The sequence below is a fragment of the Salvelinus fontinalis genome, chromosome 31 (genome assembly GCF_029448725.1).
Source record: "Salvelinus fontinalis isolate EN_2023a chromosome 31, ASM2944872v1, whole genome shotgun sequence".
Lineage (NCBI taxonomy): Eukaryota > Metazoa > Chordata > Actinopteri > Salmoniformes > Salmonidae > Salvelinus > Salvelinus fontinalis.
Genome location: NC_074695.1, coordinates 41,452,519 through 41,467,659, shown reverse-complemented (window position 1 = coordinate 41,467,659; position 15,141 = coordinate 41,452,519). Strand labels below are relative to the sequence as shown.

Sequence of the window (15,141 nt, the reverse complement as noted above, 5' to 3'; positions counted from 1 at the left end):
ACTAAGATTGAGCAGTCTGGTGTTAAGCAATGGCACTCATTTAGGATTTTCTGGCAGTATAGTTCAACTTACATATTTTGTCACACGTAGATATTTAATCTAAATACACATGATTTATTTTTTTCTTCGATTAACAATTTGACATGTAGAACTGAACAGCAAGACACATTTGGACCCGTCGAGTGCTGGATAGGTTTGGCACTGAGAACATCAGACAAAACATTTTAGATTTTTCTTTTTATACCTCAACAGCATCGGAGCATAACACACACAGTCCATCACACTGGTTCCAATGTAGACAAATAAGTGCTTAAATTCCTTCACAGGTGGATACACACAGTGAGGTCCAAATGTATTTGGACAGTGACATATCTTGTTTCGGCTCTGTACTAAAATTATACAGTGACTGAGGTTCAAGTGCAGACTGCCAGCTTTAATTTTAGGGTAATTTCATCCATGTCGGGTGAACCGTTTGGAAATTACAGGACTTTATGTTCATATGTTTCCCTCCGCCCCCCCCATTTTAGCGGACCAAACATGGAAAGTTCACTCATTAAAGTAGTCAAAAATTTAGTCCCATATTCCTAGCATGCAATGATATCAGGCTTGTGACTATTTTTTGGATGCATTTGCACTCTTGTTTGGTTTCACATTGTGTGCCCATGAATGAGTGAGAAAGTTAGGCATAAATATACACCCACCACACAAAATGCTAACCTCTCCTGTTATTAGAAATAGCGAGAGGTCAGCATGTCTTGGGGTTATGATCTTTTGCCACTAACTTTCTCACTCATTCAGGATTATCTGTAGTCAATGGTAGCATCCACAATGTAGAAGGGTTCAGAAAAATATATTCTTTACTCTAAGTGACTCAAATGACGATACATTATTTATTGGGCACAAAATAAACTGAAACAACCAAAACACTGCAAATGAGGCCAACAAATTTGTTGAGTCACAGCTTGATGTAATCATTGTGTGCTAGGAATATGGGACCAAATACTAAACTTTTGACTGTTTAATACACAAGTGAATGTCCTAATACTTTTGGTTCTCTAAAATGGGGGGGACTATGTACAAAAAGTGCTTTAACTTCTCAACCGTTCACCCGATATGGATGAAAATACCTTCAAATTAAAGCCAACAACCCGCACATTAACCTCAATGTACACTACATACCAAAAGAATGTGGACACCTGCTTGTCGAACATCTCATCCAAAATCATGGGAGTTAATGTGGAGTTGATCCACTTTTGCTGCTATAACAGCCTCCACTATTCTGGGAAGGCTTTCTACTAGATGTTGGAACGTTGCTGCGGGGGCTTGCTTCCATTCAGCCACAAGAACATTAATGAGGTTGGGCGATTAGGGCTTGCTCGCAGTCGGCGTTTCAATGTATCCCAAAGGTGTTCGTTGGGGTTGTCAGGGCTCTTCCACGCCGATCTCGACAAACCATTTCTGTACGGATCTCGCTTTGTGCATTGGGGCATTGTCATGCTGATACGGGAAAGAGCCTTCCCCAAACTGTTGCCACAAAGTTGGAAGCACAGAATCGTCTAAAATGTCATTGTATGCTGTAGCGTTAAGATTTCCCTTCACTGGATCTAAGGGGCCTAGCCCGAACCATGAAAAACAGCCCCAGACTGTTATTCCTCCTCCACCAAACTTTACAGTTGGCACTATGCATTGGGGCAGGTAGCGTTCTCCTGGCATTTTCCAACCCAGATTTGTCAGTTGGACTGCCAGATGGTGAAGTGTGATTCATCACTTTAGAGAACGCGTACCACTGCTCCAGAGTCCAATGGCGGCGAGCTTCACACCACTCCAGCCGACGCTTGATTGCACATGGTTAGCTTAGGCCTGTGTGTGGCTGCTCAGCCATGGAAACCCATTTCATGAAGCTCCCAACGAACAGTTATTGTGCTGACGTTGTTTCCTGGGGTAGTTTGGAACTCGGTACTGAGTGTTGTAACCGAGGAGACGATTTTTATATGCTACTTGTTTCAGTACTCGGCGGGCCCGTTCTGAGAGCTTTTCTACACCTGTCAGCAACGGGTGTGGCTGAAATACCCAAACCCACTAATTTGAAGGGGTGTCCACATACTTTTGTATATATAGTGTACAATTTTAAATCCAAAGTGCTGGAGTACAGAGACAAAATAATGTATCACTGTCCAAATACCTTTGGACCTCACTGTACATTATTTACTACTTTAATTACAGATCTGCTTTGAGAACCTAATAGTAAATAGCTTTCCCACACTCACTTTCTACTCCTAATCCAAAGGTGTTCTTACAGTCCAAAGGCATTTGCAGTCTCCCATTATTTGATGTTGAAGAAATAAGAATTCACAAAATGAGAGTGAATTCGGGTAATGCTGTTTGTCAATGTGGTAATTTCTTTGCTATACTGTGTAAAAATGTGTTAATATACTTGTTTCATGCCTGTAGCCCTCTTGACATTTGCCTTAACATAAATGGTCTGCAGCTGCATACCCCTGCTCTCAACAAGTATATTCAATGCAGAACACAGTAAGATACGAGAAGATCTTACAGATGTGAACACAGAATGAGCAAATATTTCCACACCATTTGGGGCTTTCAGTTCTTGTAAGTTGATCTCAAAAGCTCCCCTGAATTGTTCAGTCACAGTCAAAATCATCATTCTCAGAAAAATCACATTTACAAAATTCAAAGAGGGTGGAAAGAAGGTCTTCGAGACTGGGTGCCAGTGTCAGGCACGAGACAAGATACCCCAAAAGAGGGGGAGATAAAGTTCATGGGTGGGGCATTGAGTGAGATGAGTCTAGTGTTCAGAGGGGTTGTTGGAATAGTCCTAGGGGGCTGCTGGTGGTGGTGAGGGCTTCTGGGGGTAGGGGTGACCCTAAGGAAGCTCCCAAACCCTAAATCCTTGTTTTTCCAACCTCGACCTCTACCCCTTAAGCACCTCTGTAGATTAGATAGGTGTACCTAGGCTATCGGGGAAGGGGGAGATGGAGCTATTACCATATTGCTTCTACTTATCCAATTCTTCTAGTTATTCACTTCAACATGAAGTTTCTAGGGCTTACAGTTTGAATTCGGATGGGAACTCATTTTAGCCATTCCCGTGGAGTTATCAGCCTATTCCTTACACATGAATTACTTTTGTATACATAAAGGGGAGTCAAGAGCATAGGGATGGTAACAAGTTAGAGAATGGGAGCACAGCTTCTTGTCTCCTGTCCCTCTCTACTTCTCTCTGTAGTGGAGCATGTACATCTTCAGAGGCTCAGGGAGCGGCAGGCCCAGGATCCTTTCTCTTAGCAGGTTCACTGGAGCCTCATGTAGAAGGGCACCGCCCTCCCTACTTTCCTCCCCCTCTTCCTCCTGCTCCTCCTCTTCCTCAGGTTCTCCTAGAATCCTGCAGTTCCCCTCTTCTTCCTCCTCTTCTGTGTCTGAGCGGTTGTTGTCGTCCATCGGCCCAGGGATGAGGCGGCTCATGAATACGTAGCGGTTGGAAAGCAGGGTGGAGCCACTGTGTTGGGCCCGCCGGAGCTGCTCCCCGTTGTGGGCCAACCTCCTCCTGGGCAACAGCCCTGGCCCCGCCACTGTCTTCTTTAACGTCAGACGGATAGAGATGCGAGCCAAGTCCTGCAGAGTCCGCACCTCAAACATGGTCGCTGAGGAGGTACACACAAATGACAAGAGGAAACCATTTCACACTCTCCCACATAGTAAGTGATGGAAGTTCTGCCTTCCCATTTTGTAACTAGTCCAACATGCATTTGAGACAACATAGTGTTCAACAACTGTCACCTCCCCCAGTGGTTCTGAGTCTCCAGGGCCTGTTTTCACAAAGCCTCAGAGTAGGATAGCTGATCTAGAATCAGGTCCCCCCCTGTCATTTATTATAATCTAAAAGGCCAAATTTATCCTAGATATGCACCTACTCTGAGATGCTTTGCGAATACCGGCCCAGATCTCCGATAGGGTTACTCATCACACAAAGGCTCACTTGGAAAACGACCTCTGTTACATAGACAGATGTGCTAGTACAGTACTTACGTAAAGGCACTGCTTTGGGTTTACTGTTATCTCTGTGTTTGGGCAACACCAGTGGGGCAAAGGACACAGCAATGATGTTTTTGGTCTCCCAGCTGTTGTAGCCTGTTCGAGTGATCTTGGTCAACTAAGGAGAGAGGAAGGGCAATAATATGTTTGTGTACTGGAGGTTTTTTTGTAGTAAGCAGTAGTTAAGAAATATGTATTTATATACAGATCTTTCTCTAAACCCAAGTCACAAGTGGAGCACAGAGCATTAGCTACACACAAAGGAAATGAGTGTCAAAATGTCTCAATGTGTATAGAAGGTATACAAACAATTTCTAGGAGCGGGACCAAGAAAGATGAGACAACAAAGTCTACAACGGAGTTGTATAACAGGGAAGATGACACCACAAGACACCAGAATATATCAAAGTGCTAGAAATAGCACTGGGTTAAGAGGGGAGTTTATCTAAGTTTATTCTGGTTTTAAAAGTGGCCATGTCTTTACAGTCACAATTTAGTCTTGTGAAACCATCCGGATTGCTACGTTCACCATTCTGTTTCACTTCACATTTTGTCTCTGTGTGTGGGTCACAGGAGGTTGGTGGCACCTTAACTGGAGAGGACGGGCTCGTGTTAATGGCTGGAGTGGAGTTCCATGTGTTTGATACCATTTTATTCGCTCCATTTCAGACATTATTATGAGCCGTCCTTCCCTCAGCAGCCACCATTGGGGGTGTTCATGTGCGAGCGCTGACCTTCTCCTCCAATGGCAGCACTAGGATTCCCTCCACTTTGAGCAGGTTCTTCATGTAGTCTTCCTGCTCCTGCTGCACCCCAGCTCCACAATACACCCTGTCATACTGACCACTCTCTGGGGCTATCTCCAGACAGTTCCCCATCACGAAGCAGGGCTCACAGAACTCAAACCTACACACACACACACACACACACACACACACACACACACACACACACACACACACACACCCCTATGATTCCCCCATTCCAGAGCCACGTCTGATGTTTCTTGGATACCTGTAGCACTCCCGACACAGTTTCATCAGAGAATCAGCCTACCCACCATAACTGCAGTATGTTATCTTACTAGCTTGTTACAGAATAATTATGTTTAACTGGATCCTCCTGATAGCTTCTATAACTCTGGTATAATGCCATTTAACTGGATTCTCCTGATATGCCAGAGTTATAGAAGCTATCAGGATAATCCAGTTAAATGGCATTAAAACAGAGTTATAGCCATTTAACTGGATTCTCTTGATAGCTCCTATAACTCTGGTATAATGCCAATTAACTGCATTCTCCTGATAGCTCATAACTCTGGTATAATTCCTACATTGTCATTTTCATCATGAAACTCCTACCTGTCGAAGCTGTCGCTGGTCTTGATGAAAAACTCCAGTTTCTGGTATGCATACTCAATGACATCTTGGTGCAGCTCCACCCCATGGTTCACTCCAAATGGACCTACAGTAAAGGGGAGAAACAAGGTGTGAGTACATTTTCACTTTCCATCTTATTTTCCATTTTGTTATGTAAAGCAATGGTAAAAATGATTTTTAAGCCACTCTTGCCCTTATAAAATTGTTTTATTTTGTTTCACCTGGCCAGGTGAGGTTTGTGCCATCCTGACTCACCCAGTATGAGTCCCACCATAGTGCTGAGGTAGCCCGTACCACTGCCCAGATTGAGGAAGGACAGGCCAGGCTGGAGATCCAAGGCCTCCATCACCTCGGAGTAGATGCAGGGTGCTGAGAGGTGGATGTTGCCGTGCCTCCAGGCCAGGTCCTTGTAGGCACTGTCTCTGAACTCTTCCAGATAGTAGTCGGCCCTGTCTATGGCCCTAAAGGCCTGCTCCACCAGGTCCGAGCGGATGTACTGAGCCTCCTTCAGGTTGTCAATCAACTCATCGTTATCCTCCCCCGCACTCACGGCTCCTCCCATCCTCACGGACTCGCTGAGAAAGAGAGATGAGGATAGAGTCAGACAAAAAGGTGTCTAAAAATATTGATCTATTGATTCAGATTGATTCATCCCCCTCATCCCCCTTCACTGTTACCATCTTGCAAACGGTATCGGAACATCGGGTCTCAGGGCAAAAGGTCCTGAGACAGCTTCAACCACCAGGCAATCAGACTGCTGAACAGCTAACCCTTGCCGTCTACCTGCTCAGACCTGCTCCTGAGAGATTATTTGTACCTCAGAGACTATCCACACTTTACAGACTATATGCACTGACTCTCATACACATACAACCCTTACACACACATACTCACACAGTCAACACTGCTGTTCTATTATATACTATTTATTCAACTGTGCGAACAGGACACTATCCAACTTATATATGTAAAAAGTCATACTTGACAAAGGACGTTCATAATTTACAGTGCATTCGGAAAGTATTCACACCCCTTGACTTTTCACATTGTTACGTTACAGCCTTATACTAAACAGGTTTACAAATGTTTGCTAATTATATAAAAAAACTGATATTACATTTACATAAGTATTCAAAGCCTTTCCTCTGTACTTCTTTGAAGCACCTTTGGCAGCAATTTCAGGCTTGAGTCTTAGATATGACGCTATAAGCTTGGCACACTGGTATTTGGGGAGTTTCTCCCATTCTTCTCTGCAGATCCTCTCAAGCTCTGTCAGGTTGGATGGGGAGCGTTGTTAGACATCTATTCCAGGTCTCTCTTCAAGAGACTTGAAGACCTCAGCCCCACTCTGAGGTCCTGAGCGCAAACATCCGCACAGCATGATGCTGCCACCGCCATGCTTCACCGTAGGGATGGCGCCAGGTTTCTTCTAGACATGACACTTGGCATTCAGGCCAACGAGTTCAATCTTGTTTTCAGCAGACCAGAGAATCTTGTTTCTCATGGTCTGAGAGTCCTTTAGGTGCCTCTTGGCAAACTCCAAGCGGGCTGTCATGTGCCTTTTACTGAGGAGTGGCTTCCGTCTGGCCACTCAACCATAAAGACCTGATTGGTGGAGTGCTGCAGAGATGGTTGTCCGTCTGGAAGGTTATCACATGGCACTGGTTCGAATTCCCGAGCCGACTAGGTCAGCATCCCGGAGTTGCCTCTTCACTGTTGACGTTGAGACTGGTGTTTTGCGAGTACTATTTAATGAAGCTGCCAGTTGAGGACTTGTGGGGAGTCTGTTTCTCACACTAGACTTTAATGTACTTGTCCTCTTGCTCAGTTGTGCACCGGGGCCTCCCACTCCCCTTTCTATTCTACCCCTTTCTAGACAGTTTGCGATGTTCTGTGAAGGGAGTAGTACACAGCGTTGTATGAGATCTTCCGTTTCTTGGCAATTTCTCGCATGAATTAGCCTAAATTTCTCAGAACAAGCAAGAAAAGACTGAGGAGTTTCAGAAGAAAGTTCTTTGTTTCTGGCCATTGTAAGCCTGTAATCGAACCCACAAATGCTGATGCTCCAGATACTCAACTAGTCGAAAGAAGTCCAGTTTTATTGCTTCTTTATCAAAACAACAGGTTTCAGCTATGCTAACATAATTGCAAAAGGGTTTCCTAATGTTCAATTACCCTATTAAAATGGTAAACTTGGATTAGCTAACACAATATGCAATTGGAACACATGAGTGATGGTTGCTGATAATGTGCCTCTGTACGCCTATGTAGATATTCCATAATTATTTTATTTTTAAATTAAATTGTTAACACACACACACACACAGTACTAGTCAAATGTTTGGACACACCTACTCATTCAAGGGTTTTTCTTTATTTGTACTATTTTCTACATTGTAGAATAATAGTGAAGACATCAAAACTATGAAATAACACATATGGAATCATGTAGTAACGAATAAAAAAGTGTTAAATCAAAATGTATTTTAGATTCTTCACCCTGTGCCTTGATGATAGCTTTGCACACTCTTGGCATTCTCTCAACCAACATCGCCTGGAATGCTTTTCCAACAGTCTTGAAGGAGTTCCCACATATGCTAAGCACTTGTTGGCTGCTTTTCCTTCACTCTGCAGTCCAACTCATCCCAAATCATCTCAATTGGGTTGAGGTCAGGTGATTGTGGAGGCCAGGTCATCTGATGCAGCACTCCATCCCTCTCCTTGGTCAAATAGCCCTGACACAGCCTTGAGGTGTGTTTTGGGTCATTGTTCTGTTGAAAAACAAATGATAGTCGCACTAAGCCCAAACCAGATGGGATGGCGTATCGCTGCAGAATGCTGTGGTAGCCATGCTGGTTAAGTGTGCCTTGAATTCTAAATAAATCCCCAACAGTGTCACCAGCAAAGCACCATCACACCTCCTACTCCATGCTTCACGTTAGGAACCACACATGCGGAGATTATCCCTTCACTTACTCTGCGTCTCACACAAATTTGGACTCATCAGACCAAAGGACAGATTTCCCCTGGTCTAATGTCCATTGCTCGTGTTACTTGGCCCAAGCAAGTCTCTTGTTATTATTGGTGTCCTTCAGTAGTGGTTTCTTTGCAGCAATTTGACCGCGAAGGCCTGATTCATGCATTGTCCTCTGAACAGTTGATGTTGAGATGTGTCTGTAACTTGACCTCTGTGAAGCATTTATTTGGGCTGCAATTTCTGAGACTGGTAACTCTAATGAACTTATCCTCTGCAGCAGAGGTAACTCTGGGTCTTCCTTTTCTGTGGCGGTCCTCATGAGAGCCAGTTTCATCACAGTGCTTGATGCTTTTTGCGACTGCAATTGAAGAAACGTTTAAAGTTCTTGACATTTTCCAGATTGACTGACCTTCATGTCTTAAAGTAACGATGGACTGTCGTTTCTCTTTTCTTATTTGAGCTGTTCTTGCCGTAATATGGATTTGGTCTTTTACCAAATAGGGCTATCTTCTGTATACCACCCCTACCTTGTCAAAATACAACTGATTGGCTAAAATGCATTAAGGAAATAAATTCCACAAATTAACAAGACACACCTGTTAATTGAAATGCATTCCAGGTGCCTACCTCATGAAGCTGGTTGAGAAAATGCCTAGAGTGTGCAAAGCTGTCATCAAGGCAAAGGGTGGTTACTTTGAAGAATCTCAAATATAAAATATATTTTGATTTGTTTAACACCTTTTTGGTTATTACGTGATTCCATATGGGTTATTTCATTGTTTGTCCTCACCATTATTCTGCAATGTAGAAAATAGTAAAAAATAAAGAAGAACCCTTGAATGAGTAGGTTTTGACTTGTACTGTACAGTGGAAGTCGGAAGTTTACATACACTTTAGCCAAATATATTTAAACTCAGTTTTTCACAATCCCTATCATTTAATCCCAGTTAGGATCACCACTTTATTTTAAGAATACGAAATATCAGAATAATAGTAGAGAGAATGATTAATTTCAGTTTATATTTCTTTCATCACATTCTCAGTGGGTCAGAGGTTTACATACACTCAATTAGTATTTGGTAGCATTGCCTTTAAATTGTTTAATTTGGGTCAAACGTTTCAGGTAGCCTTCCACAAGCTACCCACAATAAATTGGGTTCATTTTGGCCCATTCCTCCTGACAGAGCTGGTGTAACTGAGTCAGATTTGTAGGCCTCCTTGCTCGCACAAGCTTTTTCAGTTCGGCCCACAACATTTCTATAGGTTTGAGGTCAGGGCTTTGTGATGGCCACTCCAATACCTTGACTTTGTTGTCCTTGAGTTCTAGTTGGAGAAAGAATGAGCTTTGAACATGTCATTTTGGTTCTGAAGGTGTGTGTAAAAGACAGGCCTGTTTTAGAACCTCTTTCTTCGGGCCTTTAATGAAGTTCTTATATAACAACCCAGTCAAATAAACTCGTATTGTGTTCTGCTTTCACAAGTAGCCGGGCGGTGTCACTGCCACAGCACACGATAATCCTAGTGATGGTGGAGACGCGTTCTTTGTAACTGCGGGAGTAGACCGATTCGATTATGCTGAGCCGTGGGGCACCTGTCTATGTCCCGTGACGTGCCGGGCAAAAGCGGTGAGGGAGGAGCGCCCTTCTGAAATCGAACATCAATGCCGCGTTCATCTGCTAGTCGGTACTAGAAAGCTGAAATGTTCGATTTGCTGAATGTGGCACGTGTATAACTAGAACCAGTTAGAAAATCAAAATGTCAGATTTTCCTAATTCTAACTAGCAGATGAACGCGGCATAATCTCGGACGCTCGGTCATGTTGGCAACAAGAAAACATGGTGTATCATCCAGAAATACACCTCTTTACCGTGTAATATACCTTTGCATTTTCAAGCTAGTTTCCTTGTAAGGCAGATGGGGCGTTTATAGCAAAAGCAATAATTTGTGCATGTGAGAACACAGAATCCTAGTCGTTACTCAACGTGATTAATTACATCACTTTTGTTTTGAACCGATTTCGCCGTGTGCTTCGAACCAGGTACCTGGCTCACACCCAGGAGGCAGCCCGGTTCCAAAACAAATGCCACTACTTTCACCCAATGAAAAACACGCCTAACAGGACGCCCGGACCAGATAATCGAATCCTCTCAGTGATGCATATTTCCCACCAATCAACGCACACACAAAATACAGCTGCGCCACTGAATAACAAAACAGTATGTGTTTACATAAACTGCAGCCAACATTTGGGTAAGCATTTGTTGCGCATTCATAGTGTTTTTATTAATCTTCTTTCAAATATTTTGATATTGGAATTTGATATTTAACAACCAAACAAAACATGTTATCGAACTACTGCTTCAACGCGAGATACATAAATAAATATGCATCACCTTAGTCTCTGTTGATATCGTCAACGAAGTGCTCTGCAGGGGTACACGGGAGAGAAGATAAATTATTGTCTGTCTGGAGCTAACAAAGACACTCGCCATAAGAAATACGAAGCAGCGGTCTTTACCTTATGGATGTGACGGTTAATTGACGCTGCTTTATAGTGTCAATTGTATTTCGAAAAAATATGTTTTTACCTTCTCGTTTTCCCCCATAAACATTCAATAGATGTCGCCACAATTCTGGACGTAAACATTGATCAGCTGACACTGACGTCACACAAACACCAAACTGTGATCAGTCAGTACCCCAGTGGAGAGGGAGAGTTGTACTCATCTTGCATTGGCCGAAATGTTAAATCTCCAATGGAGATTGGAGATTATTTTTTAAAATTATTTTCAATTGGATATTCGGTGTAGCCAATAGCTGTTAGACAAAGAGTGACATGACTATGATAATGATACATTCTGAATCAGGGGAGGGTGTACAAAAATCCACTGTTTATATATATCTATTATTATTATAATATTTTTTTAGCATTCAATCTTCAATAGCTCTTAGGCAAAGCAGGATGAACAAAAATAATTTTGTTGTTGTTGAAATTGTGATTTTATTTTTAGTGGGGCTTTCAGACTTCAATAGCATGACTATGAAAATGAAATATTCTGAATCTGGGGAGGATGGACAAAAATGCACTTTTTCATTTTTTTGCTTTCAATCTTCAGTAGCTCTTACACAAAGCGTCCATCCTCCACTGATGCAGAATATCTCATTTTCATAGTCATGGCATGCTTTGCCTAAGAGCTATTCAAGAATGAAATCTGAGATCTTATTTAAAAATAGGTTTAAAAAAGGAACAAAAAAAGGTGTGGATATTTCTCCATCCACCCCTGATTCAGAATATACCATCTTCATAGTTATGGCATGCTTGGTTCAATAGCTATTGACGAGAGTAAACGAAATATCCACAAACATCCCATATGAAACAAATTCGACCTAGTTTAGAAATTAGGCTTTGAATGCAATTTTGGAATATCACCCCAAAGCTTTTGAACTTGTTTGACATGAAACATAAAGCAGTATGTGGGCTGTACGCCTGTAATATGCCAATTGTAACCCTTATGCCTATATCATAGAAATCAATTGCTATTTGCATGTGAAATTATCATGGAATGCACTTCAGAACGTTTATTGAGATTTTGCCTGGTGGACCCACTCTTTGATGGTAAACAAAACTCTAACAGTGTGGTAGTAATAGTATAGTCCAGCACATAGGTGAAAAAATTGTTCCATTTTATGATGCAAGTATCAAACTTTGTACACTAATACTATATACCTTAAGGGACATTTAAAGGTTGGAGGCAGCCTGGGTGTCAGGACTCCCACCGAAGGTGGTGTCACGACTCCTACCGAAGGTGGCTCCCCTGCCTGTTCGGGCGGCGCTCGGCGATCATCGTCGCCGGTCTACTAGCTGCCACCGATCCCCTTTTCCTTTTCTGTTTGTTATGTCTTATTGGTTGCACCTGTTTCGTGTTTGAGTTTTGATTCGGGACTATTAGGCCTGTTAGGTCCCGCCTGCTTTGGTGCGGGCTTGTTTTCTGTTATTCGAGGTTTGTTGAGTGTTGTGCTCCCTGACTGTTTGTGCCCAGTTTTGGGTTGGACACTTTTGATTATCGCCTCTTGTTTTGGGCGTTTATTTTGGATACAGCAATAAAGTTCGGTTTCCCCCATTATCCTCTGCTCTCTGCGCTTGACTCCGCACTTACCTCTCCTGGCTGTGTGACACTGGGAAGCCTGTCAGTCAATTGCTGACTTCTGGATTTCCTATTAGAAGAAAATAGGGTAAAATCATTCCAAACAATATAAAACTTACTTTGTAATGTTATCTACCGACTAACTAAATCCTACAGATAATATAGACAATAATTCTGATCATAAAGTACTCAAGACTTTAATGGGGGGCCAATTGAGGTCATTTTGACCATAGTCCAGCGGCTACATGAAAACATTGTGGACTTTGAGATAGAGCCACCAAATTTCACATACAGCTAGGGCATGTCTAAATAAGTATTTTAGACTATAGTGTCATCACATATTTTGTCCATTACCCCCCTGGAGGTCATTTCCAATATGGCTGCTGAAAAGTATACTAAAAAACCCAATATAGGTAATTAGGCTCTGTTCAGAGAGCAAGCAGACAGAGACAGTGCCAAAGTTCACATATTTATTGAGGGCTTGTGGTTGGACATGGTAAAGTTGGATTTGTGTGTGGTTCTGCAACAAAGGAGAGACATTATAAGTAGGTTGCATAAATAAAAGGTAACGATCATAAGGATGAATCTATAAAACCAATATACCTTAAATAAGGACATTACATGACAACTAAATTATACATGGAAAATATGAAACAAACTTACTTTTAACTTGGACGCATACAACTGGAAAGAAACTTAGGAAAGTCTTGACAGGATATAAATACATGAAAAACAAAAGCACCGCACACTGCTGTTCATGCTCCCAGGTGATATAATTGTTACAACGTTTCAACCCTTAGGTCTTCATCAGGCATCCATATCGCAGGTGGGGGTGGAAGGTCCTATATATAGGAGAGGTGCTCAGTGACATCACGTCCTGAAACAGGAGGTAAAAATATATTTTATCGGTTCACAATATCAACATTCAATATATCAAAATATATAACCATACATGAGGAATGTGAGAAATATTTAAAGTAATGTACATACACTATTCAATTAGGGTAAGAACAGTAGTTTGGACATTTTTAGAACTATAAAGTTTAAAGTCAAACTCCTCATTAAGGCCAAGAGGAGACAGTGTGTTGAGCCAGAAAGATTCCCTTTTGAAGTAGTTTCCTCTCAATGTCCCCTCCCTTGCGTGACATCTTGATCATTTTTATTCCAATGTATCTCAGAGTGCTAATAGGATTTGTTATTTATTTCATTTTACCTTTATTTAACTAGTCAGTTAAGAACAAATTCTTATTCATGGATGTCCAGCTTGTGCAAAATGAACAGGATTTAAATACAAACTAAAGGTGTGAATGAGCCTATCAGGGCAGACCTGATAATTAATGACAAGTGTGTGGCATTGAGAGATGGTCTACAGGTGAAATCAACTTGATCAAGTTCATCTCAGTAGTATGCTGCTCCAATCTGAGGGATTTTGTACAGCCGCCAACCAGCTATTGGACACGATTCACATGTCCATATCTCAATAAACTATGGCTTAAAATGTTCGAGGTGGTCTAGAAAAGACAATAAAATTGCTAGTTCCAATAGTTTACATGTAAACACTAAAATATATATGGGTGTTCCCTGATGTCTACTGATTGCAATGATATAATATGATATCCTCTTTTGTGTCAATTTTAATAAATGTTATACGAATCCTGCCCAGTACATGTCACTTTAGGTAAAATCCCTTAGGAATGCATTATGTCCAGCAGAGAGACAGGTAACCCATTATGATGAGACCTTTCGGCCTTTACACAAAGTAAGTAAACTACTGCATAAAAATGTCTAGCTATAGTGCCATTGCAGTTTTAATAACCTATTATACTGTAAAAGACCAGTTTTATCACGTTTCAGGTATGACCCAGATGCAGACAGTGTCGAAGAAACAAAAGTTTATTTCAAATACAGGGGCAGGCAAACGACAGGTCAAAGGAAGGCAGGGGTCAGAAATCCAGACAAGGTGCAAAGGGTCCAGAACGGCAGGCAGTCTCAGGGTCAGGGCAGGCAAGGGTCAAGCATCCAGTGAGGTGGGGCAAGGTATAGAAACAGGAGACAAAGGGCTGTGAGACATGGGTTTAACTCTGGACACATGAAAGGTGGGATGTATATGAACGGTACGGGGCAACAGAAGATGAACAGCAGAGAGGCTAATGACTTTGGAGATGGGAAGTGGGACGATAAACTGGGGGGAGAGTTTGCGGGATTTGACTCGGAGGGGCAGATCCCAGGTGGACAGCCATACCTTCTGCCCGAGACAATACTGGGGATTTGGGGTCCGGTGGCGATCCGCTTGTCGTCGATACCTGGAGGTGGTCTTCAGGAGGGCCGACCGGGCTCTCCTTCAGGTACGAAGACAGCGGCAGACGAACATCTGGGCAGAAGGTATGCCGACCTCTTATTCCTGCTTAGGGAAGAGTGGGGGCTGATACCCCAGGGAACACTCAAAAGATGATAGGCCTGTGGCAGAGCAGGGAAGGGTGTTGCGGGCATATTCGACCCACACAAGCTGCTGGCTCCAGGTTGTGGGATTGGTGGAGACCAGGCAGTGGAACCCGGAGGACAGGCTGGCTGATAACCCAATGGGGGT

General features: G+C 42.6%; 1 protein-coding gene across 6 annotated transcripts; it reads right to left on the bottom strand.

The window, feature by feature from the left end:
- Positions 1-93: 93 nt before the first annotated feature.
- On the bottom strand, positions 94-11,136 carry LOC129830266 (protein-L-isoaspartate O-methyltransferase domain-containing protein 2-like). 6 transcript variants are annotated; one of them, XM_055892710.1, is made up of 7 exons: positions 10,998-11,085; positions 10,803-10,835; positions 5,688-6,007; positions 5,415-5,517; positions 4,788-4,959; positions 4,048-4,171; positions 94-3,662 (listed from the first exon to the last, which is right to left on the bottom strand). In XM_055892710.1, the coding sequence occupies exons 3-7, from the start codon at positions 5,992-5,994 to the stop codon at positions 3,232-3,234; spliced, it is 1,137 nt and encodes a 378-aa protein (XP_055748685.1). In that variant the 5' UTR covers positions 5,995-6,007; positions 10,803-10,835; positions 10,998-11,085; the 3' UTR covers positions 94-3,231. The 6 variants fall into 6 exon arrangements, with proteins under 6 accessions (XP_055748685.1, XP_055748689.1, XP_055748686.1 ...); XM_055892714.1 differs by having other exon boundaries at positions 5,688-6,003; XM_055892711.1 differs by having other exon boundaries at positions 10,928-11,079.
- Between the last annotated feature and the right edge of the window lie 4,005 nt (positions 11,137-15,141).

Bases quoted from the DNA above. Each gene is read 5' to 3' on its own strand.
- LOC129830266 (XM_055892709.1), bottom strand. From the start codon at position 11,056: ATGTTTACGTCCAGAATTGTGGCGACATCTATTGAATGTTTATGGGGG. The intron at 5,518-5,687 runs GTGAGTCAGGAT...CCTTTACTGTAG, and splicing joins TATGGTGGGACTCATACTGG to GTCCATTTGGAGTGAACCAT. The intron at 4,172-4,787 runs GTCAGCGCTCGC...CTCTCTCCTTAG, and splicing joins TGCTGCCATTGGAGGAGAAG to TTGACCAAGATCACTCGAAC.